Source organism: Ciconia boyciana, chromosome 9, assembly GCF_034638445.1.
Source record: "Ciconia boyciana chromosome 9, ASM3463844v1, whole genome shotgun sequence".
NCBI lineage: Eukaryota > Metazoa > Chordata > Aves > Ciconiiformes > Ciconiidae > Ciconia > Ciconia boyciana.
In genome coordinates, this window is record NC_132942.1 from 7107071 (window position 1) to 7132125 (window position 25055).

At 59.6% G+C, this 25055-nt stretch overlaps 1 protein-coding gene across 3 annotated transcripts; it reads left to right on the top strand.

Annotated features, from left to right (window-relative positions):
* Positions 1–413: 413 nt before the first annotated feature.
* NDST1 (N-deacetylase and N-sulfotransferase 1) lies at positions 414–24258 on the top strand. 3 transcript variants are annotated; one of them, XM_072871838.1, is made up of 15 exons: positions 414–538; positions 12547–13451; positions 14097–14579; positions 14791–14878; positions 15108–15262; positions 17633–17818; positions 18154–18282; positions 18459–18641; positions 18875–18971; positions 19124–19247; positions 19855–20029; positions 20264–20434; positions 21342–21451; positions 22323–22425; positions 22539–24258. In XM_072871838.1, the coding sequence occupies exons 2-15, from the start codon at positions 12942–12944 to the stop codon at positions 22656–22658; spliced, it is 2634 nt and encodes an 877-aa protein (XP_072727939.1). In that variant the 5' UTR covers positions 414–538; positions 12547–12941; the 3' UTR covers positions 22659–24258. The 3 variants fall into 3 exon arrangements, with proteins under 3 accessions (XP_072727939.1, XP_072727940.1, XP_072727941.1); XM_072871839.1 differs by having other exon boundaries at positions 432–534; XM_072871840.1 differs by lacking the exon at positions 414–538 and adding an exon at positions 10475–11401.
* The last annotated feature ends 797 nt before the right edge of the window (positions 24259–25055 follow it).

Here is a 25055-nt window from a genome sequence, read left to right on the forward strand (position 1 = left end):
GCATGCTCCCCAGGCCGGGGGATCGAAGGAGCCCTCCGTGGGGAGATCATCGCAGGGCTCGTCCCCCGTGCCCCGACACGGCCGGGCCCGGAGGCGGCTCCCGTCTCAGGGCTGAGGAGCCGGGAGCCGTGCTGGGCAGGGGATAAACGGAGCGGCGGAAGGGCAGCCCGGGGGTCCCAGCCCGCCGGGTGCGGGGACGCTGCTGCCCGCCGAGCCCCCCGCCGGCCGCCGCCGCCGCCGCCGCCGTGTGTCCAGGCCGGCGCTGTCACCCGCCCTCCCCGGCCCCGCTCTCGGGCTGCGCCGCCGCCCGGCCCCCGCCGCCCGCCTCCGCCCGGGCGGGGAGCCCAGCGCGGCGCTCCCGGGCCGGGGCCTGTCGGGGGCCGGCGGGGGGCCGGGCCGGGCCTGGCGGCGGGGCGGTGCCTGGCCGGGGCGGCGGGCGGGACGCGCCGAGCGGGGCCGGGCCGAGCGGAGCCGAGCCGAGCGGAGCGGGCGGCGGTGGCGGCCTGGCGGAGCGGCGCGGGCCCGGCCGGGCAGGCAGGTACGGGCCGACCGGGGCGGGAGGCGGCGGCGCAGACAAAGGGCGGCCCCGCCGGGCGGCAGCGCGGGCCGGGACCCGCCGGGCCTTGCACCGCCGCTCGCCGGGCCGGGCTGGGGCGGGGGGAGCCGGGCCCCGCCGCCCTCCTCGGCCCCCCCCCCCTCCCTCCCGGACACGGCGGCTTCCCCCCGCGCCCACCCTCCCCTTCCCCTCGGCAGGCCGCCCGCTGCCCCTCGGGAGGAGCCGGCCGGGGCCGGGGGTCCGGCGGGGCCTGCCCGGGGCGGCCGAGTGAGGGGGCCGGCGCAGAGCCCCCCGAGCCCCGAGCAGCCCCCCGAGCCCTCGGCTCCATCAGCCCTCACGTCCCCCCGTACCTCCCCACCCGTCCCGCCCCGGCGCGCTGCACGGGGGGCTCCGGAGGAGAAGGCGAAGCCCTGCGGGGTGGCCGGGGGTGCCCTCGCCCCAGCGCTGCCCAGGCAGCCCCCCTCGGCCTCGGGCAGCGCCGTGCAGCAGGCGGGGATGCTGGCTGCCGCCGGAGACGTCGGGGCCGAGCTGCAGCACGGGCGCCGAGGGCGTGGGGTGCGAGGCCTAAAGCGTCCCCGCTCTGGAGGAGCGTTAAGTGGCGTTAGTTAAAAATAATAAAGGATTGAAGGAGATCAGGACGGCGCGGCCGAGAGCCGGTTTGATGGTGCACGCCGTTCGCACGGCACGGCTTGTCCAGTCTGGCTGGAGTCCCCGTAAAGCACCTTATCGCTGCCTCTGGAAGAGGTCCTAGCATTTACCCAGTCACCGGTGAACTCCTGGCCCTTTCATGCATAGCTGTATTTATTTTTTCCCCCCAAGTCTTTCGTTTTTTGCCTTCACCGCTGCACAAGCAGGCTGTCCCCTGCTGATGGGGGCAGCCCGTGATGCCCGGTGGTGCAGAAGCTGTGGCAGCTTGGCCACCTTTCGGCGTCACCTGGAAGGCTCTGCTTCCCTTGGAGGCTGGTGCTCACGCCCAGCGCTGCGATCACATCCCAACGCCGGGGCTCTCCCTTCCCGCAGTCCCGGCCGGCTGCCGCTGCAGCGCACCGTGCAGCTGGTCGTCTTCCCGCTACCGGTGCTCGCAGGGTTGGGAAGCCGGCGCCTTGCAATGCCGCTTTGTCACCGACAGCCTTGAAACAGCAGCTCTTCCTGCAGCAAAGCAGCATCTTTGTTACTTTAATCTCAAGAGTGTTTTTTACCGGGGCTGGGCTGGCGCAGACGGGGACGTGAGCGGCCCTGTGCCTGCTCCTCTCGGCTGCGCACAGGGACCACGGCCGAGGAAGTTGTCCTTTTCCAAATAAAACAACCAGGACGAATTCAATAGGAAATAAGTTCCTCGCTTCTGAGTGAACTTGCTGTGGGTGGAGAAGAAGGAAATTAAACAATAGAAAAAACGTGTGGGGCTTTATATGGCAGGAAAAAAAACCCCAACCTCGCTGGCCTCTGGTGGGATGGCTGAGCATCTTCCCTTCGCCCGTGTTGGCACTCCTTTTCGGTAAGGACAGTGAAGGCGATGCTCATGTTCCCCAACACCTCTCCATCTCTGGGGCATCGGTGCATGGGCGTGGGGAAGCCAGGACCTCCTGCGTTAGTGTCCTGCCAGTCCTCAAGCCACCCCACAGGGTCACCTCGCTCGGCCCCGGTGCGTGCCGTGCCAGCCTGCTGGCTGCAGCTCCCAAATTCCTCCCTTCCTGCCTGGAGCTGCCGGCACCGGGCATGGATACTGATGGGAAAGCTCATGCACGCAAAGCCTTTCCTGCTTCCTGCGCCTTTGGGAAGCTGGCGGGTCTGGTCTGGTTGTGTTTAGGTGAGGATGGAAAACCCATCCCACCCAAACAGACTTTTTATTACAGGTTGTTTGGGGTTTTTTCCCCTCTTTTCTTTCTGTGCGGCGCTGTCAGTACTCTAGAACAGGATGTATTTAGTGCGCTGTTGGTGGTAATTTAAACAGAAGAAAAAAGATGCCTCGCAAGTCAAAAACTAGGCTGGAGCAAAGAGGAAGTGATTAATATTTTTTTCAGTAGCATGTCATGGTGAAGTATGGCACGGCCAAGCGTGTCCCTGCTGCAGTGTCACCGGCACCGCCTGCCCCTCTCCACCTGCAGGCTCTGGCTTTTATAAGCAGGTTTGATTTTGGGGGCATCTCTGGGTGCCTGGGCTGCGGACAGAGGGCCATGGTCCTGCCGAGCATCCTGCCTTGGGGGCTTCTGGCCGGGTGCTGGAGATGGAGCTGCTCTCTTGGCTGTTCGTGCGCTGGGGCAGGGTCATGGAGGGCTTTGCTTAAAAGGGGTTTTGTGGAATTTTACCTCCTAGATATACCTTATTGAGTTGTTTTTTTATTTTTGGCTGTTGAGGTAGTGCCTGCTAGAATGAGGTTAGGACTTAAGGCAGAGAGAGAAGCAAGATATTAAGCTCCTATATCTTGTGACTGCTTCATGGCCATGGAGGGCCGGGGTTCCCAATCCATCTCGTTGATGTTTCCAGCCCTGCTCTTGAAGGCCCTGTAGGACCTCAGGAATGCCCTTGGCTTCCTTGTGTGTTTTTGGCCGATGTGGTGCAATTGCTTTGTGCATTTTTACAATGTGCCATCGTCACATGTGAGCCGGTGGCTTTGGAGCCTGAGACGGGGGAAGGAGGACCTGGGTGGAGGGAAAGCGTGATGCTGCTTTCTTGGAGACTACTTCAGAAACCTCAGGGGCTGTTATGACTCGGTCCCCAAGTGCCTGCAGGAGATGATGCCCCCTGCACCCCCCCTCTGCACCCGTCCCCAGGTGTGGAGGAGCAGGGCAGCCCTCACACCAGGACCCCTGGAAGGGCTCGGTGAGTCACGCAGCTTATGATTCATGTTTTCCTGCAGAAGCCACTGGCTGTAATGGCAGAGCTTGCAGAAGACAAATCAATATCGAGCCGTAAATCCCGCATGTGACTGCTGGCCGGGCGGCGAGGGGGCTGGTGTTGGGAGCCCCTCAGTTGCCGCGTCCTCCCCAAAAGTGGCAGGACCTTGCTGCAGCCCCCTGCCTGGGGAAGGGGCTGAGATCCTCGGCACTACCTTCAGGTGGCCTGAGCCTTCCTGGAGGGGTTTAGGAAGGTCAAGAGATCCCTAAATGTGGGGTATCCTGCGAGGAGCTGCCCTGGTATTTATGCAGGGGGCATGTCTGGAGGTCAACCCTGCTGCTGGTCTGGTCCAAAGCCGTGGAGATGCAGGTTGTCTTGGAGAGACTGAGACTCTCTCCAAGGGGCTCTGCCCTGTTGTCCCTCTTCTGCCAGGGAACCCAAAATATCTTGGAAATCTCATCACTGATGTAAAGCAGGGAAGAAGAAGTTTTCTGTCTGTCTTGGCTTGGGCGTGTTGAGGATTTGATTTACAGCGAGGGGTGTCCCTCTCGGCTCCCTCTGCCGCGCGGGGAGATGTGTGTCTCACCCAACGGTTCTGCGTATGGTTCGGAAGGATGACAGCCCCCAGGGTGTCCCCACTCCTTGGGACAGCGTACCAGCTCTGCACACTTGCTGCTGTCTTGGCCCTGCCTCCCGTGCTTTGGCCTCAGCAAAACCCAAATGCCTTCCGGCTACTTGTCAGCATCTCGCTGAGTATCCCCCTTCCTTCCTGACCACCGTCTGCTTCTTCACAGCCTTATACAGCCCTGCAATCTCAGGGCTTGGAGCCTGAAGTGGTGGAACCAGCTTAGAAAAAAGGGATGCGTTAAAAAGGGTTAACGGCTCAGTCCTGAAATATGGCTGCAAAATGCTGTCGATGCCTGAAGTCTAAACATACAGCTCAGGCCATTTTATATCTCCTCCAGCAGCCTCGATTCATCCCCTGTCTGTGCTGGTGCACTGCTGGCCTCATGGATTTACGTCCGAGAGGGGAATTGAGGCTGGAAGGGAGGGAGGGAGGCTGCGCGTGGTACCCGGCACGGGATGGGGATGCTTTGCCTGGTGCCTGGGTGGGGGACATGGGAGCGCACCTGAGTGGGGGATGTCCCCTGGTAGAGAGGCCAGGAGTGGTGCGGTCCCCTGGCCCAGCTGGCCGGTGGGACGTGAAGCAGCACGTGTTACCGGTGGTTTAGTAGCTCTCGCCAGCTGAAACCATGAGCTGGTGTGCGTGGGGCAGGCAGTGCGGCGCCGGGATGGAGGGGCAGGTGGAGCATCGGAGGTTGGTTCCTCGAGCGTTTGCTTTGCCTTGAGCCCCTGCAGAGGAGAAGGAAAGGACAGGGCTGATGCTGTAGCCTGGGAGCAGGTAAACTGATGCAACAGGCTTCCCGGGGAAATGCTGCTCAGCTTGTGCAACCTCAGACATGGATCTGGAAACTGGGGAGGCAAGAGGCAGCTCGGGTGCCAGCAGCCCCAATGCTGCGCTTGTGGGGGGCAAATGTGGGCCTTACCAGCAGTGCCTTAGAGGGTGAAAACAAAACGGACCTTGCAAGTGTCTCCTGTACTCTGCGCCTGTTCCTGCTCTCCGCGTTTCCCCTGGGCTGGTGAGCATTGCAGCCTCTGGTACTTTTTAAGGGTGGCAAAGTTTGCGTGCAGAGGTAATGTCTTTTATTAGCCTAACTAATACCTTTAGGAAAAAACAGATGTGCTCTTGGGCCCGAGGAATGCCTGCGTGCCCAAAACGTGTCAGTTTTTCCAACTGTGTCCGATGGTCTAATAAAAGATCTGACCTCTGCCTGGCCTGGCTGCGACCTTGGAGCGTGCCAGCCCCGGGAGCATCCCTCCCGTGCATCAGTCACTGCCCGGCCCTTCCCCAAAGGGCCTGCCAGCCCGGGAGCCATCGCCAGAGCATGCCTGCGCTCACAGCAGGCACTTACCTGCCTCCTAATTCAGTGCCGGCTGCAAGCACCCAGTCCCACGGGTGCTTCGGGCTCCCGGTGGGGTCTGTTGTGGCAGAATGTGGGGAAGCAGAGGTTGACTGCGGCTCAGCAAAGCATCGGGCCATCAGGCAGGATGGATGCGGTCCAGCGGGAGCATCCTTGGGAGTCCCTGGGAGAATGGAACAGCTTGTGCAATGCTCCATCCTTGCAGGGATTTCTCCCAAATGCGGGTGCCGGAGGGTCGGTTGCTCTCCATGAGCTGGTTCACACTGTGGTTTTATGGATGCTGCTTTGCAAAAGTGCCATTTTGGGGCTGGGTTAGTGCTCGGCAGGGCAGCCTGAGCTCCCCAGAACAGCTGGCGGTTCTTCTGCGGCGGGACGGAGCTGCTCTCCTACCAAATTCAAATTCCCCGTAATGGGAAGCTGTCAAGAAAACGAAGCAGCTGGCCCGTCCCGTGGGGCTCGCAGCACTGCCGCGGCCAAGGCGGGGGGAATTGCTGCTGCCCCACAGCTCTCCATGATCAAGCATCACCTTTGTGCTTGTGGCAGGACCAGCATCTCTGCGGGGAAGATCTGGCCAAGCAAAGTGTCGGAGGCAGCAGAAGGTGGTTCAGGCGGTGTTTTTTTTGGGTAGGAGTCCTGTGCGACCTGTGGTGAGAGTGCAGGCTGCCGCTCCAGTTTAACATAAAAATTAATGCAAGATTATTTTCCCCTCATCCTTTTTCTTTTTAAAATACTTGGGATTCAGGCCCTGCTTATCCAGAAAGGCTCTTGGGTGCTTGGAGAGCTGCAGGAACCCACATGGCACATTTCAAAGCAGGAAAACCCAATTCATTGAGTGGATTTTCCCCCCCCTGCGAACCCACTTAAAATTCATGGAGAGTTTTGTCAGTAAGAACCTGTTTCAATTAACAAACAAAAGAAACTCTCCTCGTTAAGCGCCTCTTTCAATTAAGGTTTGGGAGAATTCCCCCAGCTCCGCTTCCTCCAGAGCAAGGCTGTTCCCGAGGATTCAAGGGCAAAAAATACCCATGAGGAGGAGCAACCTGCGAAGGGCTCCGGCTTTTTCGGGGGAAGGTGGTGGCACGGCCCAAACCGTAACCTGGCCACGGGGTATCGAGGTGTTTGGTCAGGGCGATGTCGGGAAGCATTGCTGCCGGGGGGTTGACTGCTCAGCCCGGCATCCCTGCGGCGTAGAAAAGCTAATGACTGCTGCTAATTGCTGGCCTAGTTTATGGAGGAGGCTGATTTCATGTGGGAGATGGGGGGGGAGCGTGGAGAGGTGCTCTTCCACATCAGGGTGCTGGGGATAAGGGGGATGACAGCCACCAGTGCCACCTTCCAGCCACCGGTGCCTAAGGCTCACAAGGACGGTGGCCTCCCCGGGGGGGTTTCTCTCTACAGCCTCGCTGGCGGGGGGCTGCGGCACCTCGGAGCTGGGGAAGGGGTTGGGAGACGGGGGTTAGCAGGGGCAGGACCTGGGGAGTGGGGTTAAGACATGGGGTTTGCTGGAACTGGTATTAAAAGCCCCTCCGGTCGGGCTTGCCAGCTGCTCTGCCATGGAAAAAGTTTTAATCACGGGCTTCCAGGAACCTCACCCAGTTCTTTGGGGTAGTGGGTGTTTTTTTCATTTGTTTCGTTTTTTTCTCCCCTAAAAATTCAACAAATGTTTGCAGCAATTCGCCACACACCGAACCTTGCCTTTCCATCCCTCTGCAGGGAAAGGGCCGTTTTCATGGTTGTTTTTTTGAAGAAAACCCGAGGAAAACATTACTTTTATCTTTTCCAGTAAAACTGAAGTGCTAGCAGGGCTTTCTGGCTGAAAAAAGTCTCTTCCAGACCTAGGCGCTTTGGCCAAAAATAACTTTTTTTTACGTGAAAATCTTTGACGGCTTTTGCTGGGCGAATCACTCATCTTGGTTTCTTTGCCACAGGAGTGGGCAGATGGTGGGCAGCTGGAGCCGGAGTTTTATTTCCAGAGGGTAAACTTGGTTTGGCGGCAGCAATTCAGGTGGATGCTCTGACTGCTCATTTCTGGCCAGGCTTTATAAATCAGATCTTAAATAAAGTGCTGAGAAAAAGAGAGGATTTTCCTGCTGAAGTCTCCCTGGGGTGCAAATGCTCCAGACCTTGAATAAATCAGAGATAAATTTTCCCAATATTCCCTTGTGTTTGCTCCTGTCCAGCCTGTGCACGGCGGGGACAAGCCGCGCTGGCTAGGTCTGGGGTGGGAGCAGCACCGGTGGCTGCCTGCCCCTGCCTGCTCCTGCCTGTCCCAAGGGCAGCTGCCGGGGCTACCATTGCCCTTTTTTAATTTTGCAACTTTGGGCACCCGGGAAACGCTGGTGTCCTTAGGAAAGCGGCGCTGGGGCTGTCCCCCTGCCAGCAGCAGGGTGTTTTTCTCCCTGGCGTGTTGTAACTACTGTTTGCAAAGCGCTTAAGCAGCCCATGTAATCTACCGCTAAGATGCTCCTTATCTGGCATTATAAAACCGCCCCGGTGGCACACGGGCGGCTTTGGTGAGAGCGGGCAGCCAGGACGAGCTCGTTTGTGCTCATTTCTGTCCTTCTGCTCGTTTTCCCCTCTCTGTCTGCTCCGCATCCCTCTCCCCTGCCGGGACACCCTGGGTTTGCAGCCTGGCAGGAGGCAGCTGGACGTCCATACAGCTCATCCTTCCATCCCTGTCTCTTTGGGCCCACCCTAAAGACTCACCCGGGCTGTGAGTAAGTGGGGATCGCCAGGAAAATCCTCAGTTTTGCAGCAGTTGAATCTTTTATGCTGGGTTTTGGCTTTGTCCCTTCCGGTGCAGGGCTTCGGTCCCTGCTCGAGGAGCACCTCAGAGGTGGGATGCACAGGGAGCTGTGACCCGGTGCCTCCCGTGCTTTGATACCGGTGTGCATCGTCATACCACTGCGCACCGAAGCAAAGGAGTTCATTTCTTTCTGATTGTGCCTTCTCTTGGCCAGTGGGTCTGGCCCTGGCTGGGGAGGGAGGTGACGGGGACAGGGACAGGGCCGGGCAGTGGTCCTTTGCACCTTGTGATGACTCTTCCCCCATGCCAGTGCTCCCAACTCTTTGCAGATATTTCCAGTTTTAGTTGGGATCGCTGCCCTTCGGAGTTGATCAAGGCAGCGATGCAAGAGGTAGGTGTTTAAAGGCAGGTTTTTCACACCAGTTACCTTTTCATTTTCAAAGCAAGCTTCCCTGTCTTAAGCTCACAGTTGTCTCTTGAATAATATGGTGGCATTAATCTCCTCTCTAAGGACGTGCTTAGCTCAGTGGTTTTAGATCTGCAGCCCTCTACATATTACCAGCAGAGTGAAGGGGATTCCCTCTAGAGGGAACTTAAAGCTATTAATAATAATTTGGCTGCCTTTTGTGCATCTTTTACAGGTAGTCCGCGATTCCCGAGGCTGCAGGGCACCAGTTAGTGATTGCTGAGGATGCTGGTGAGGATGTATGAGGCGTGGGACAGACGGGAGGCATGGTGGGCTGAGCGCTGTCTCCCCCCTGGGGACCTGGGTCCCAGCCTGGCCGAATTTAGACCTTCCAGTAGCCTGTTGCCATCAAATGTCCGAGTGGGAGACGAAGCAGATGGGTTGGTGGGGCCGAGCTGGCCGCATCCCCTGCGGTGTGGTAGGGTACGGGAAGGGAAGCGTTGGAGCGAGCAGAAGCAATTACAAATCGCTGAGCTGGGTGATGCAATTTAGCATCCTGCCTCTAAATCCTCCTCCATCCAGGCTTGACCCCCAGGGCTGGCTTACATGGAGAAATGGAGCTGGCGTGGCGGTGACGAGGTGATTACCCAGCGGTGCCGGCGTGGTGGGGCTCTCCCCTGCGGCGATGAGGAGTGAGGAGCAGGGGTGCCCACCCAAAGGGTGCCGGCAGGAAAGGAGCAGGATTACCCATCTGGCTGTGGTGTTTAGCATGTGGCCCCATCTCTGTGGGTTGAATGTTGGGGGTCTGTGAGCTACTAGAGTTGGGGTTGGGGTCCTTGTGCATGCAAGGCCTTGGGGTCTCTTCTCCATGAAGGTGGATGCTTGCTCCTTCCCTTGCAGCCCTTTCCAAAGTGGTGCGAGGCAGATGCATGAGCAGTTTCTTGCTGTGTCACGCCCGTGGTTTTGAGTCCACCTCCCATCCCTGGGCTGTGGGGTTGGGACAGTTGATTTATTTGACAGCTGGGACTTGTGAACTGCCAGATCTTCACTGCTTGCACCTGCAGCCGGACCTATTGCACCCCTGATAAATCAAACCGTGCTGTGGTTGCCTGCTTGGACGGCCGACCCTTCCCTCTCCTCCGGATCTGCTTGCACTTCCTTGCTTATATTTAATCCTCCCATTGCATCCCTGCAAAATCCCACCGGAGGTTAAAGGAAGAGTGCTGCAAGCCGCTGACGGAGATGGTTTCATCCCCTCTTGTCCCCTCTGGTGCCCCTCTAGCTTTCTGGGGTGCAGTGGTTCCCCGGGGAGTGTTTGTGGCCAATAACTCTGGCCAGGGGGAAACTGTAGCCCCCAAACCTCACCTGGGGGCGGATTTAGAAAAGCTTTTCAACCATTTTCCCCTTCCTCCTGCAGCTGTCTTAGATTTGAAGTGCTGATAGTAAAAGGCTTCCCCGGCCATGGTTGCACTCCCTGCCTGCCCCGGGGTCGGATCCGGCCCCGCAGGGTGCTCCGGACTCCTGGCCATGCCGGGGAAGCCGCTTGGACGCTGATTGTGTTTGTCAGGGCGGCTGGATTAAGAGTGCTGTGGCTAAGCCTCCTCGCCGAGCCTCCTCTCCAGCGGAGCCTGGGCCAAGGCTTTGCTCAGAAACCCACCAGAAAACAGCATTTTTCTGGGGCTTTTTCTCCTGTGGTCCTGTCTGTGCGATGGGAGCCCGCCGGCGCCGTACAGTGTTTCTGGGGGGCTGAGGTCTGCGTGTGGGACTCGGGCTGACATTTCCAGCTGGTGCCTTTTAAATAACCCCTGTGGTTTTAAAAGGCACCTGAGCAGCTTCTAAAAATCAGGTTAAAAGGAAGTTTGACTCTGGCTTCACCTTGCCAGCTCTTGTGGTTTTTTTTTTTCTATTTTACCATCATGTTTCTCTTTTGTTTTAGAAAAGCTGTTGGTCTCGAGAACTTGTTTTGTGCTCTTGGACCTAAACCTGCTTCCTTCTCTGGGGTGGAACTGTCGGCTCTCCCACCGCTGCTGGGGATGCGCAAGGGTTTGCTGGGCAGCGTGCAGCCAGCACCCACTCACGCGGGGAAAGCCCCGAGCAGGAGCATCTCCAGCCCCCTGGCATCGCCCCGAACCCCTCAGCGTCCTCCCCGCGGAGGGTTTACTCCAGCAGCGAACTGGCAGAGCAGGATTCCTGCCTGCTCTCTGCCTTGGCGGTGGGTTTGTGGGGCGGGATGCTGCCTGCTCTGGTCCCGGCTCACACCTGGCTGCTCCGGGGGTCCGGCGCTGGCCCCCTGCCCAGGCAGGCGTTGCCTTTGTGCTTTGACGTTGCAGCCTCCCTCCCCGGGGAGAGTCAGCCGGCGGCTGCCCTGAGATGCTGTCTCCAAAGCCTGGTCATTAAGTACCGTAATTAAAAGCTCTTAGAAGAGGATGGACTAACAAAGCCCCCTTGGAAGTGGCAGGTGATGTGGGCGTGGGGCCCCGTTCCCGTCTGCTGTCTCGTGGGTGTGCGAGGATGGACATGCAGTCCTGCCCGTGAGCCACCGGTTCCGCCACTTGGCATCAAACCTGCTCGTTCTCACTTCCCCGCCCATCGCCATGGGAATGTGGCTGCCAGCACCTACTGCTCCTAAAAGATGAGAGAAACGGAGGGAGAATGGGATGACATGGCTGGGATACTTGATAAAGCGATCCCGGCTCTCCGCATCCCTAGGGATGGTACCCTGGCAAGGGAGCCTCCATCTGCATGGGCACATCCCTAAAAGCAACGTCCCTGTGTGCTTCTCCCTTCGGACCTGGAGAAGTGCCCTGCCCCGAAACCCCGGCAGGCTGTTCTCCTGGGGATGCTGAAGGTCCAGCCCCGCCGGAGGGGAGGAAGGAGTGAGTTGGGGCAGGGCACACCTGGGAGGGCCAAGGAACGTCCCCTCCTGGTCCTGCCTGGAGATCATCCACGTGCACAAAGATAAATTACAAATCAATAAAACCAGGTGCTCTGCCATGCCCGGCACAGCTGGCAGCGCAGGTTGCTGGTGGGTGGCGGAGACAGCGATGGAGGCTGGCTGCGTGGCGTGCATGGGGTCCGAGTGGAGCAGCCGGTGGGGTTGGGAAGTGGAGCCTGGGACTCGCTGCAGGGAAGGGCAGGGATGACAGGATTACCCTGCCGAGCCGCAGCCTGTAATCCACGGTACCGTTCAGCCGGCCACGTTTAATCCCGTTACGTGCCTGGCTGGTGTCTGTAGGGTGGGCGCTTGGCTGCGATGCTGGCGGGGTGCAGGGAGCTCTCCCTGGGGAGGAGGAGGGACCTCTGCCCTTGTCCCTTGCACCGGCGGTGGGTTTGGGGACGGTGCTGCAAGCCACCGTGCCACCACTTTTACTTTTTCCTTAAACACACTGGCCACATCAGCGTCCCTGCCCAGGGTGGCTTCACCTCCCGGCAAGCAGTGCCCATCCTATTTGTTTCTTTCTTTTCTTTTTTTAAATGGGCCTTTCACAGGGAAGGGAAAAATATTCCCAAGGTCCCTTCGGCTCCACGTGGGCGCTCCCACGTGCCTGTCTCGGTGACCTTGGCTGGCGGCTCCCGGCTCGGCCTCGTGCTGCCTGGCTGGCCGGCTGCCCACATCCCTCCCTGCCAGCCGGGCTGGGCAACGGGTGGCTCAGACCCCCCGCACCCCATTCTCCTTGCCGCGGCCTGGCTCCCGCTGGGTGCCTGGCAAACGGGAGGAGCGGAGCTGCTTCTCCGGCTGCTTGGTGCGACGGGGACTCGTGGGGGGCCGGGGGCTCCCCCATAGCACCCCAGTGCTGCTGCCATGCCCCGGGCACGCACCGCAGCTGGGGTCCTGCGGCACGCGTGCGCGCTGCGCTCCCGCCCCGGTGCCGTCGGGAGCTTGCGGCACTCTCGCGGCAAGCCCTGGCATGCTGGCAAGCTTGCAGAGACATCTGCCAGGGCCGCCGTGCTGGCGTTAATAAAAGCAGTGGCGCTGGTACTGACACCAGCCCTGCTTGCTCATCCTGTCTCTCTCTCGCAGGGCACCGCACGGAGCCGGGACACCGGGGTGCCCCGGGGAGCCGCCATGCCTGCGTGCCCGCCGCGAGCCGCGCCGAGGCCGCCCGCCGCCCCCTCGCCCCACTGAGGCCATGGGGCTGCCACTGCCGCTGCCACCACTGCGGGGATTTCAGCTCGGCAAGGGGACTCTCGGTGCGTCTGCCATGGTGACATGAAGCGGACAGCGAGGGACACCAGACTGCTGGAGGGGAGAGAGCCTGCACAGGCGGCGTGCTAGTATTTTAATTTATTAGTAGTATTCAATTTTATTTTACCTTTTTTTTTCGGTTGGTTGGTTGCTTCTTCCCCTCCCCGGGGCTCGCGAGGGGAGGGGGCGGGCAGGGGAGAGGGGCCCCACCTCGCCCCGCGGATGCAAGGATGACTGTGCTGGCCAGGGCCCGGCGGGGTATCCGGCAGGTCTCTCTGCAGGTGGTGTTGCTCCTGCTCTTCGTCGTCTGCCTGCTCAGTGTTTTTGTCTCTGCGTATTATTTATATGGGTGGAAGAGGGGCTTGGAGCCCTCCGGGGACGTGGCGGGGCCGGACTGCGACGAGCCCAAGGTTGCCCCTTCCCGCTTGCTGCCACTGAAGACCCTCAAGGTGGCCGACTCCTCCCGCACGGACCCCTTGGTGCTGGTCTTTGTGGAGAGCCTCTACTCCCAGCTGGGCCAGGAGATCGTGGCCATTTTGGAGTCGAGTCGCTTCAAATACAGGACGGAGATTGCCCCGGGGAAGGGGGACATGCCCACGCTGACCGACAAGGATCGGGGACGCTTTGCCCTCATCATCTACGAGAACATCCTCAAGTACGTCAACCTGGACGCCTGGAACCGGGAGCTGCTGGACAAGTACTGCGTGGAGTACGGCGTGGGCATCATCGGCTTCTTCAAGGTAAGGGGATGTGTGGTGTGAACCGAGACCCTGTGGCCAGGCCGGGTGTGAGCGGGGTCTCTGAGGTCCCGGTGCCCTGCAGGGACTGCACCCTCCCCTTGCTTTCTGCAAGCAGCCCGAGTTGGTGTGGAGCCAGTCCGCAGCCTGGCATGGGCTGCAGGCTTCTTGCAGAGGGCACCATCTTAGCACTCTCCCTGTGGAAGGGCTGTGCAGCTCCTGGGTGTTTTGGGGGTAAAAACACACCTCTGGGATCAGTCCGGTTGCGTTTAGCATCCTGTTTCCCAGCAGTGACCCTGAGAAACAGGATGCTAAACGGGATGCTGGGGTTTGCCAAAAGCATGAGTAGGTATTTTGCTCAGCAGCCCCCTGCCCTTCTCCTGCCCAGGGCTCGCAGCCCCAGGGGGCTTTGCACATTGAACGTGAACAGGATTGGGTGTGCAAGGGGGATGAAGGTGCCCCACGCTCAGGAGAGGGAGCGGGGGGACCCAGCACCGGGATCTCCGTGGGTGGTGAGCCACCTAACCCCTCGCCGTGGCGCCCCTGGTGAGTCCCTGCCTGCACAGCCAGGCTGGGCGCTTGGGGTGTCTTTCAACCCCTCCGTCCCCGGCGTTCTGTCTCCTCCAGCTCCCGTCTCTCCCCTTGCAGGCCAACGAGAACAGCCTGCTGAGCGCCCAGCTGAAGGGATTCCCCCTCTTCCTCCACTCCAACCTGGCGCTGAAGGACTGCAGCATCAACCCCAAGTCGCCCCTGCTGTACATCACGCGCCCCAGCGAGGTGGAGAAGGGCGTACTCCCTGGGGAGGACTGGACCGTCTTCCAGTCCAACCACTCCACCTACGAGCCGGTCCTCCTGGCCAAGACCAAGTCGGCTGAGTCCATCCCGCACATGAGCGTGGACGCGGCGCTGCACACCACCGTGATGCAGGACCTGGGCCTCCATGACGGCATCCAGAGGGTGCTTTTTGGCAACAACCTCAACTTCTGGCTGCACAAGCTCGTCTTTGTGGACTCTGTCTCCTTCCTGACAGGCAAGAGACTCTCCCTGCCCCTTGACCGCTACATCCTGGTGGACATCGACGACATCTTTGTGGGCAAGGAGGGCACGCGCATGAAGGTGGAAGATGTCAAGGTGCGGCTGTGATGTCCTGGCTGGGTGGGCAGGGGTGCTTGTGCCTGCTCTGGGATGCTCCAGGGATGAGCTTTCCTGCCCCCAGAGCATCCCCTGGCCCCGTGGGAGCCCCTCGGTGCAGCTCTCGGGGACACGGGTCCTCGCCCTGGCGTGGCAGCCATCCCTGTGGCCGTGTGCTGAGGACATCTTGCTTTCTCTCCCCCCCTCCCAGGCACTATTCAACACGCAGAACGAGCTGCGCACCCACATCCCGAACTTCACCTTCAACCTGGGATACTCAGGGAAATTCTTCCACACGGGTGAGGAGGGCAAGGGCGTCGCTTTGCCTGTTGGTGCCGTACGGCTGGTGTTGAGGCACAAACCGGTGCTCAAAGAGGCTGAAGTTGGGGCTGCAGGAGGGTCCTCGGGCATCCCACCCCACTTGTCCCCCATCACCTGGTCACTGCGAGGGGCTTCCCTTCCCTCTGCCCCAGCTGCTCGCGCGTGGCTCCGCGTGCCCAGCGGTGACGGTGAGCATCATTCCCGCAGGTACCGACGCCGAGGACGAAGGCGACGACCTGTTGCTGTCCTACGTGAGGGAATTCTGGTGGTTCCCCCACATGTGGAGCCACATGCAGCCTCACCTCTTCCACAACCAGTCGGTTCTCGCCGAGCAGATGACATTAAACAAGAAATTCGCTGTCGTGAGTAAGATGCCGCCGGCGGGGGTGCTTGTGGTGGGGGAAGGATGGGAGAAGGGGGGCAAAGAGGCAGTGCCTGGGTTGCCCGTTCAAGGGGAGACATCATCCGTGCCTTGCAGCTTTTCCTGGGGGGATGCAGGGGTCCAACCCATGGGGGATGCGGAGGTCTGACCCATGGCTCTGCAGGAGGAAGCATCTGCTTGGGTTGCTGTGTGCTGGGTTTTAACGGAGCCTAGGGTCGTGTGCTCAGCCCGGCGCGGTTTGATGCTGTGCTGGGCAATGCTGCAGGATCCTGGAGCGGTGGCCGTGTGCCGGGAGGCTCCTGCTGATGGAAACTCCCTCTGCAGGCCGAGCTGTCTGGGTCATGTTTGGTTTATAGAGGCAGGCTCTGACCTTCAGTTTGGTAAGGGGTTGTCCATCCTCTTGGACCGTCCTTTATCTGCCCTGGATAAAGCCAGCATTGAGACCAGATCATGCTGTGATCGACTGGTTTGCTCACAGCTGTCTTGAATCCAAACCCAGTAAAGCCAGACCCAGTAATAATAATTCGGTCCTACGGCCTAAGAGAGGGATCTTCAGACGAACTTGAATTTATTGTCTGATAATTAGAGGTGTTTAATTAGAGAGAGACCGGACCATCCCTCAGTGCTGGGGAAGGTTATGGAGCAGATCATCTTGAGTGCCATCACGTGGCACGTACAGGACAACCAGGTGATCAGGGCCAGTCAGCATGGGTTTATGAAAGGCAGGTCCTGCTTGACCAACCTGATCTCCTTCTGTGACAAGGTGACCCGCTTAGTGGATGAGGGAAAGGCTGTGGGTGTTGTCTACCTAGACTTTAGTAAAGCCTTTGACACCGTTTCCCACAGCATTCTCCTGGAGAAACTGGCTGCTCATGGCTTGGATGGTTGTACTCTTCGCTGGGTAAAGAACTGGCTGGATGGCCGGGCCCAAAGAGTGGTGGTGAATGGAGTTAAATCCAGTTGGCAGCCGGTCACAAGCAGTGTTCCCCAGGGCTCAGTATGGGGCCAGTTCTGTTTAATATCTTTATCGAGGATCTGGACGAGGGGATCAAGTGCACCCTCAGTAAGTTTGCAGATGACACCAAGTTGTGCAGGAGTGTTGATCTGCTTGAGGGTAGGAAGGCTCTACAGAGGGACATGGACAGGCTGGATCGATGGGCTGGGGCCCATTGTATGAGGTTCAACAAGGCCAAGTGCTGGGTCCTGCACTTGGGCCACAGCAACCCCATGCAACGCTACAGGCTTGGGGAAGAGTGGCTGGAAAGCTGCTCAGCAGAGAAGGACCTGGGAGCGTTGGTTGACAGCCAGCTGAATATGAGCCAGCAGTGTGCCCAGGTGGCCAAGAAAGCCAATGGCATCCTGGCTTGTATCAGGAATAGCGTGGCCAGCAGGACTAGGGAAGTGATCGTGTCCCTGTACTCGGCACTGGTGAGGCCACACCTCAAATGCTGTGTTCAGTTTTGGGCCCCTCACTACAAGAGAGACATTGAGGGGCTGGAGCGTGTCCAGAGAAGGGCACCGAAGCTGGTGAAGGGTCTGGAGCACAAGGCTGATGGGGAGCGGCTGAGGGAGCTGGGGTTGTTTAGCCTGGAGAAAAGGAGGCTGAGGGGATACCTTATCACTCTCTACAGCTACCTGAAAGGAGGTTGTAGAGAGGTGGGGGTCGGTCTCTTCTCCCACGTAACAAGCCATAGGACATGAGGAAATGGCCTCAAGTTGCACTAGGGGAGGTTTAGGCTGGATATTAGGAAAAATTTCTTTACTGAAAGGGTTGTCAAGCATTGGAACAGGCTGCCCAGGGAAGTGGTTGAGTCACCATCCCTGGAGGTATTTAAAAGGCGTGTAGGTGCGGTGCTTAGGGAGATGGTTTAGTGGTGGACTTGGCAGTGCTAGGTTAACGGCTTGAGTTGATGATCTTAAAGGTCTTTTCCAACCTGAACGATTTGATGATTCTGTGATCCCTACTGGGGATGGGCAGTTGTCCAGCTCAGAATTTCCAGGCTGTTTTATATCTACTGATATAAACCAATTAACAGTCCTGTGTAGATGTATCTCCTCAGAAGAGCTTTGCTGCTGTTGTTTTCTTGGTGACAGCAGAAATGACAGGGATGAGGATGGTCCACATGAAGCAGAGGAGTGAGTGTCCACCCAGCACATCTGCTGCTGGGCTCCCTTTAATGGAGACAGCCCTGGTTAGGAGAGGATGTGCAGGCACAGCCCTGCCCTGGTTGCTTTCCAGAGGCACGAATTGACTATATGTCAATGGGCAGTCCCTTGGGGAGAGATTGGTTTGGGACATTGTGGTTTTAGGGTCTCCATGGTCACCTACTCCCTGCTCTCTTCTCTGCAGGAGCATGGCATCCCCACTGACATGGGGTACGCCGTGGCCCCCCACCACTCAGGCGTGTACCCTGTCCACGTGCAGTTGTATGAAGCTTGGAAGCAGGTTTGGTCAATCAAAGTGACGAGCACAGAGGAGTATCCCCACCTGAAACCTGCTCGCTATCGCCGTGGCTTCATCCACAATGGCATCATGGTAGGTGGCCAGGCTTTATCTCTGGTGTTTCTCTCCTCTGCCTCCCCCACCAAAACCCAGAACCTTGGTGGGTGGTTTCTGGGCAGCTTGGATGCTTTGATTTGAGGGGGTGGTGTCCGCTGCTCATCCTGCATGGGGGAAGCTCGTGTGAGGACAGTTTTTGGCTGCTCCATCTGTCCACCTCCATGCCTTATGAGCATCAGGATTCAAGTCAAAGGTGGTGAGGGGCAGTGGAGCCAATCCTGACCTCTGGGGGTTGAGGACCCACTTTTTGTTTGGGAGGAGGAAGGGGACCCAGCCCTGGATGCTCCATCCACGTCTTTGTCCTGCCCCAGGTACTTCCTCGGCAAACCTGTGGCCTCTTCACACACACCATCTTCTACAACGAGTACCCTGGTGGCTCCAGTGAGCTGGACAAAATCATCAACGGGGGTGAACTGTTCCTGACTGTGCTCCTCAACCCCGTGAGTACTGCTGTCCGGCTGCCTGGGGACAGACGGACAGGTGTCTCTTGCAGAGCCATCCCCTGGTGCCACTGTGGGCAATGTCCCCAACGTCCTCAGCCAGGGTGGGAGCTGTTCGTGTGGGATGGCTGCTGGGTGAGGCTCTGCTAACCCCTGCTCCGACCTCTCCACTTCAGATCAGCATCTTCATGACCCATCTGTCCAATTATGGCAATGACCGCCTGGGCTTGTACACCTTCAAGCACCTGGTCCACTTCCTCAACTCCTGGACCAACTTGAAGCTGCAGACGCTGCCACCTGTGCAGCTGGCACAGAAATACTTCCAGATCTTCTCCGAGGAGAAGGACCCGCTGTGGCAGGTACCCCTCGTGCCTGGAATGGGGGGAATAGGAAGTGTTTTGCCTCTTCGTGGTTCTGCGGGCAGTGCTGGGAAGGAGTTTGCCCCGTAGAGCTGGAAATAACCCCAGTCTTTGCCCTGCCCGCTGAGCAGTGTGGCCTCCCCAAGCATCTGCTCGGGCTGGAGGGGGCTGAGCAGTGGTGCACGGTCCTGTCCAAGCTGCCCTGTCCCTAATCCTCCCCTCCTGCGTTTCAGGATCCCTGTGAAGACAAGCGTCACAAAGACATTTGGTCCAAAGAAAAGACCTGTGACCGATTCCCAAAGCTTCTCATCATTGGGCCTCAAAAAACAGGTGCTTCCCTTCACCCTCGGTGCTGTGAGCATGCTGGGAGGCTTGCCGGGTCCTCCATGCACCCCCAGAGAGCCTCTCTCAGCCCTCCTGCCCTGGAGGAGCTTGGGGGGAGGCTTGGCCCAAGTCAGCTCTCACTTTCTGTCTGTCCGAAGGAACGACCGCCCTTTATCTCTTCTTGGGGATGCACCCGGACCTGAGCAGCAACTACCCCAGCTCAGAGACCTTCGAGGAGATACAGTTCTTCAACGGGCACAACTATCACAAGGGCATCGACTGGTAGGTCTCCCCATCGCAGGGGCTGAGCTGGGAGCGCTGGTTCCTTCAGGAACCAGAGCAGCAGTGCTGTGGGGTTTCCCATCAGCCTTGCAGCCACCGGGCTCTTGGCAGAGGCCACCTGGGTGCTGCAAGGTGGGATGAATCCTGCGTGGGCTCTGCCCTTTGCAAGGGTGTGCTCAGGCCAGCACCAGCTCTGTTGGGTGGTCAGAGAGTTTGCCTTACTGTGGAGGTCTGCAGTGCAGCCAGCACTGGTGGTGGTTGCTGCTACGCTGCCTTCAGACCACCACAGCACCATGGTTTATCCCCGAGATGTTGTCCTGAAGGCAAAGGCCACTTGCTGGGCCTCAGAAGTGCTTTCGGCAGAAGTCGTGTGCACGTGTGTTCATCTGCTACCCCCTGGTTTCGGGGTCTGCCTGGGGAATCTGGCGAGGCGTGGCCTTCCAAAATGGCTGGAGGGGATTGTGGAGCCCCAGGCAGTGTGTCAGACGTGGGGGGACCCTGCAGGGTTAGCGCGTGGTACAGAGTGTCTGAGATGTCACCTGCGACGGGGGGTGCTGGGGACATCTTGTGGTGCCCATCCGCCTGCCTCACGTGGTGCCTTCCCCAGGTACATGGAGTTCTTCCCCATCCCCTCCAACACCACCTCCGACTTCTACTTCGAGAAAAGTGCCAACTACTTTGACTCAGAAGTGGCTCCCCGGCGAGCTGCGGCCCTGCTCTCCAAGGCCAAAGTCATCACCATCCTCATCAACCCTGCAGATCGAGCCTACTCCTGGTATCAGGTGAGCTGCCCGCCTCTGCCTCTCCCCCGGCTTGGGCAGCCCTGTGGGGCGGTGGGCCAGGGGCTTGCCTCTGTCAGCTTGGTTTGGGAAGTGGGGTGGCTGCGGGCACTGCACTTTTTGGGTGAACAAGACATGCGAGGACACAGCGTGGTGGCCTGGGAGCCATGGTGCCTTGTGGGCAGCCCAGGATTTGGGTTGCCCCGGGAACAAACCTGCCTTGCTCGTGCCTGACAGCACCAGCGAGCTCACGATGACCCAGTCGCCCTGAAATACACCTTCCACGAGGTGATCACGGCGGGACCCGAGGCTGCTCCGAAGCTCCGGACCCTGCAGAACCGCTGCCTGGTGCCAGGCTGGTATGCCACCCACATCGAGCGCTGGCTGAACAGCTACCACGCCAACCAGGTAGGTGTGGGAGCACCCCACTCCTACAAGTGGCAGCACCCTGGGGAGGCCCCCTTGCCCAAGCAAGGACGTGGGGAGAAGAGAGCTTGGGTCCCAAGTCAGCTGTGAGGGTGCTCCCATGGGAGCTGCTTTTCTTATACCCTAAAAGCCATGGAGGGAAGAGTAAAAGGACTTGGGGAAGGGGCAGAGGGGAGATATTGTGCAAGAAGGAAACCCTTGTAGTGTGAGGTTGTTGATGGATGATGCACAAAGATGTCCTTGTGCCGGTCCTGGGCAGGTAGGTCCTTCTGCTGGTCCTCTGCCAAAGCAGGGTTGAAAGGGGTCCATGGGGCGGAGGGCTGTGGGTGGCTCTGCAGGGGCACCCACTGCTTGCCCGCCCCTCTTGGCCACAGACTCCCGCGGGGCTGCCCTGTCTGGTGTCACCGTGGCATCCAAGCAGGACAAAAATAGCAGGCAAAGCTGCCCCTGGTTCGAGCTGCCTGCAGGGGAAATGGGGGCTGGATGCCAGCACTGCTGTGACCCGCGCAGTGGAGCGCTGCTGGCAGCGTACGGGCTCAGTCCATGAATGATTTTTCCATCATCATTTAACCTTATAAAGTCTATTAGTTGTCTGCTTCTGGCATAATTGCTGTAATGCAACCCTGGCTGGCTGTGGGTTAGATGGCCCTGAGCCGAAGCTCTGATGTTGTCCTGGATGGGTCCTGTCCCTGGCTTTTATTTGCATTTAATTTTCTAACACCCAGTGTAAGTGAACACCGGGGCACGTTAGCATTCAAAACGGGACGCTGCACGGGCTGGTGGCAAATTTGACTCCAAGATGGCAAAAGGTGCGAAAAAGTGCGTTATGCCCCAGGAGAGCAGGGCTGGGAGCCAGCAGCACCTCACCGCCCCGCCTTGCTCCTTGCAGATCCTGGTCCTGGACGGCAAGCTGCTCCGAACGGAACCCGCCAAAGTGATGGAGACGGTCCAGAAATTCCTTGGCGTGACCAACTTCATCGATTATCACAAGACCCTGGCGTGAGTCCTTCCCCAAGCTTCTACTTCCTCCAACCTGCCATTGCCCCTGGGGACACCCAGCGCTGTCCCGGGGCAGCCCCCAGCCCTGGGGCTCACCGCGGGGCTGCTGCTGGTTTTAATGAGATCAGGGTTTCACTTGAGGCTGGAACAGCAGCTCCTGGTTGCCGTGACCTACGCTGGGGTAGCTGCAATCAGAAATAACGTTCAGCAAGCACCCCGCTTTGCTGTGCTTATCCAGGCACCGCGGTGGGGATGGTGGTGTCACCCTGGGCAGCCCAGGAGCAGCTCTGGGCTCCCGGAGCGGAGTTCAGGGGTGCATTCATGCCACTTGTGATAGTGTTGAGCCCTGGCACCCCGGCTCCTCGTGCATGTGCTGCAGAGAGTGGCTCTTGCTGCTGGCCGTGTGGCATCTCTGTGGGTGACACCCTGCTCTCAGCCTTCCAGACACTGAAGGCCACCATGGGAAGCAGGAGCTCCAGAGCTAGAAGAACAATAGTTTACCTCTGTGCTGGGCTTGTCTGTATATGTGGCTGCTCTGAGTCTGCACCCAGGTGTCGTGGGGCTCCTGAGAGCATCCAGGGCCAAAGGTGCCGCAGAAAATAATAACTAAACCCATGTAGACCCCCGTGCTCCCTCACAGCAGGGTGATGCAGCGATGAATGAACCTTGTTGGGCCGCTTACTGTGTGGCTGTACGGGGAACCTGTTGTACAAGGGGGTCAATAACGAGATGTTAGCTGGGCTGCGAATTCAAAAGAGGTGGAGAAGTGCCCCAAGCAGGGCTGGGCAGCAGCGGGGCTCGTCTGGCAGCATGCTTGCCTGCGGCAGGCACGGGGGAGCGAGAGAGGTGAGGCAGAGCTGTCGCTTCGCAGGTTTGATCCAAAGAAAGGATTCTGGTGTCAGCTTCTGGATGGAGGGAAAACGAAATGCTTGGGAAAGAGCAAAGGGAGGAAGTACCCCGAGATGGATTCGGATGTGAGTATGCAGAAAGCCTCCTGGGATGTTCCCGAGCGGGGCTGGGGGGCTGTGCCGGGGCGGTGGGCTCGGGGCCGGTCCCCCTGACCCTCCTCTCTGTTCTCCCGTTGCAGTCACGCGCCTTCCTGCGGGACTATTACAGGGACCATAACATAGAGCTCTCCAAGCTCCTGTACAAAATGGGGCAGACGCTGCCCACCTGGCTGCGGGAGGAGCTGCAGAGCACCAGGTAGCTGCCGCCCGCTGCCCACCCAGCAATACCCGAGCGGGGCCGACCCCTGCACCCGGCGGGACCTTCCTCAGCAATACCCGGCCGTGGCCTTGGAGGGGACCCCCAGGCACGGACGGCTGCGCCCGAGGCTGCCCGAGCGGTGGCCTGACTCTGCAGTCCCCGCGCTGCCACCTCTCCGCCTACCCCACACCCGTTTCTCTTTCATTTTGGTTTTTTTTCCTTTTTAATTCCTGGGCCTGTCGGTGAGGTCCCTTCCTGCCCCGCTCCAATGTGGGGAAGTGGCACAGATTCCCCCTTTCTCTGCCCAAAACGGGCCCTGACTCCCCTGGGCCTGAGGGCAGCGGCAGAGCCACCCCTCACCTCCTGGTCTGAGGGTGGAGGAGCCGCTCTGGGCACGCTGGAGGTGACTTTGCTGAGCTGGAGCAGAGGAGTGGAGCTGGTGGAGACCCAAAGCACAGAGGGACCCAGACCCGCTCCTGCCGTCGGCCCCGTGGCAGGAAGCGGGAGAGTTTGCCGGATTCCCCCGACACCTACTTGGAAAAGCTGCGAACAAAGTGGATTTTTCTTTCAAAGTCTTGGGCACGATTTCTTTTGTCGTCTCCGTTTGTTTTCAAGCTACTCAACCTCTTCCTCCCCCTCCGTGGGCAGCGTGGTGGGACTGCGGCCGAGCAGGAGAAGGGGCCGGTGTGCTGGCCACAGTGTGCTGGCCCCGGCGCGCTCCCCGGCACGCTCCCGTCCCCCCCAAGCTCCCCCTTGCGATCTTGTACACGCGTGGTGTTTCCTGTGGTAAAGCCGAGCGGTGCCCGGTGTCCCCCGGCACGGAGGAGAGCCGGCCCTTGGGGACAGGGCGGACATTGGGATAACTGCAATCAGAAGGATTCTGAGAACTTCAAACCTCTTGAATATTAAAAGCGAAAGTATTTTAATAATGTTGGGGTGTGGGGTGTGGGGGGGGGGGGAGGGTGGGGTTCGTTTGGTTCCCATTTTGCAGGGGGTTGTTTTTCTTCGGTGCCAGAATTTGTACCTAAACCCCGAGGGTTTTACGTGGTCTCTTTGGTTGTTACATGTGACGTGGATGAAGGTCAGTGGAGAAACGGGGGACGGTTTCCCAGCTGGAGACGTGTCTTTATCCCGGTGGTGCCGTACCGAGCTGCAGCCCCGGCTCTGCCTCTCCCGTGCCCTGTCCTCTTCCCCCCTGGGTTTTGCTGCCGGGGCTGGCAAACGAGACGGAGCTATCACGGGTTTACCGGGATAAGGGCCCAAATTTCCCCTCGGATGGAGCTGCTCCGCAGGATGCGGGACGGCAGCGGTTGCCGCCGGAGGTGGATGCGGTACCCGGGATGCCGCCCTCGCCTCCAGAGCGGGGCCAGGGCAGCGGGGGGGGGACACGCGGCGTTTCACCCTGGGTGACCGAGGGTCCCCGCTGGCAGCTGGGGTTCCCACCCGGTTATTTTTGCAGGAGCCCCTGTAGCCGTGTGTGGGGCCAGGGGGGCTGCACCTCCCCTCTGCCCCTCCGTGGGCTTGTGCTGGGAGAGGCTCCCGGGCGCTGGTGTAAGGTCCTGTCGAACCAACTGCTAATAAATCGGGGGGCTCTGGTTTTACTTGCTGGTTGTTGCCTGTTTCTCTCCTCGCCGGCAGGATCCAGCCCTCCCCCCAGGGGGGTCCCATCGGCCTCCAGGGACTTTTGGGGCCCATTTTTTGTGGGGATTTGGGGAGGACAGGGGTGCGTGTGGGAGCAGCGCTCCGTGCACGAGGTGGCAGCAGCCATCTAGCCCTGGATCCGGCCACGCCGCACGGCCGGCCATGGCCTCGTCTTCCCAGGATGGGGCCCGCAGCCAGCTGTGTTAGCAGCTGTGTTAGCACTGGGGCAGGGATTTGGGGGGGCCGGGGGGATCCGCGCTTGCCTTCTCCCCCCTGCCTGCTTAGCCAGTCCCTGCCTGCCAGAGCCTGCCCGCCCGTCCGCTGCCTCCCCACCGCCTGCTGCAGCCCGGCCCCTGCGAAGCGCTGGAGGAAACGAAGACGGAGCCTAATTAATCCCAGCCGGGTTTGTTTGAACCTGTCAGAGTGACAAACGACGTGAGGTGCCGCAGGAGCCGCCGGATGGAGGAGAGGGGGCTGCGAAGGGAGAGCCGGGGCTGCCTGCCTGCCTGCACCCCTGGAGCTGCCTGCCTGGACAAGGAGGCTTTTAATTTTGGGCCATGCTGGAGCAAAGCCAGGCCGTGCACCCTACGCTGTCACCCCGTGGTTCGCTTCCCGGTGTCCCCGAACCTGGGAGGGAGCGGTGGGGTTGTGCCCGGGGCTGGCCCCCAGCCACCATCGTCCCCATCCAGCCCCAGGTGACGTGCAACCCGCTTTGGCTCAGCCGGGCTGCCCCAGGTGGGACCAGCTGCTGCCCAGC

Excerpts from the sequence above, each read along its gene's own strand:
- NDST1 (XM_072871838.1), top strand. The coding sequence starts at position 12,942 with ATGACTGTGCTGGCCAGGGCCCGGCGGGGTATCCGGCAGGTCTCTCTG. Across the intron at positions 17,819-18,153 it reads TCATCCACAATGGCATCATG|GTACTTCCTCGGCAAACCTG; the intron begins GTAGGTGGCCAG and ends GTCCTGCCCCAG. Across the intron at positions 20,030-20,263 it reads GAGCCTACTCCTGGTATCAG|CACCAGCGAGCTCACGATGA; the intron begins GTGAGCTGCCCG and ends CGTGCCTGACAG.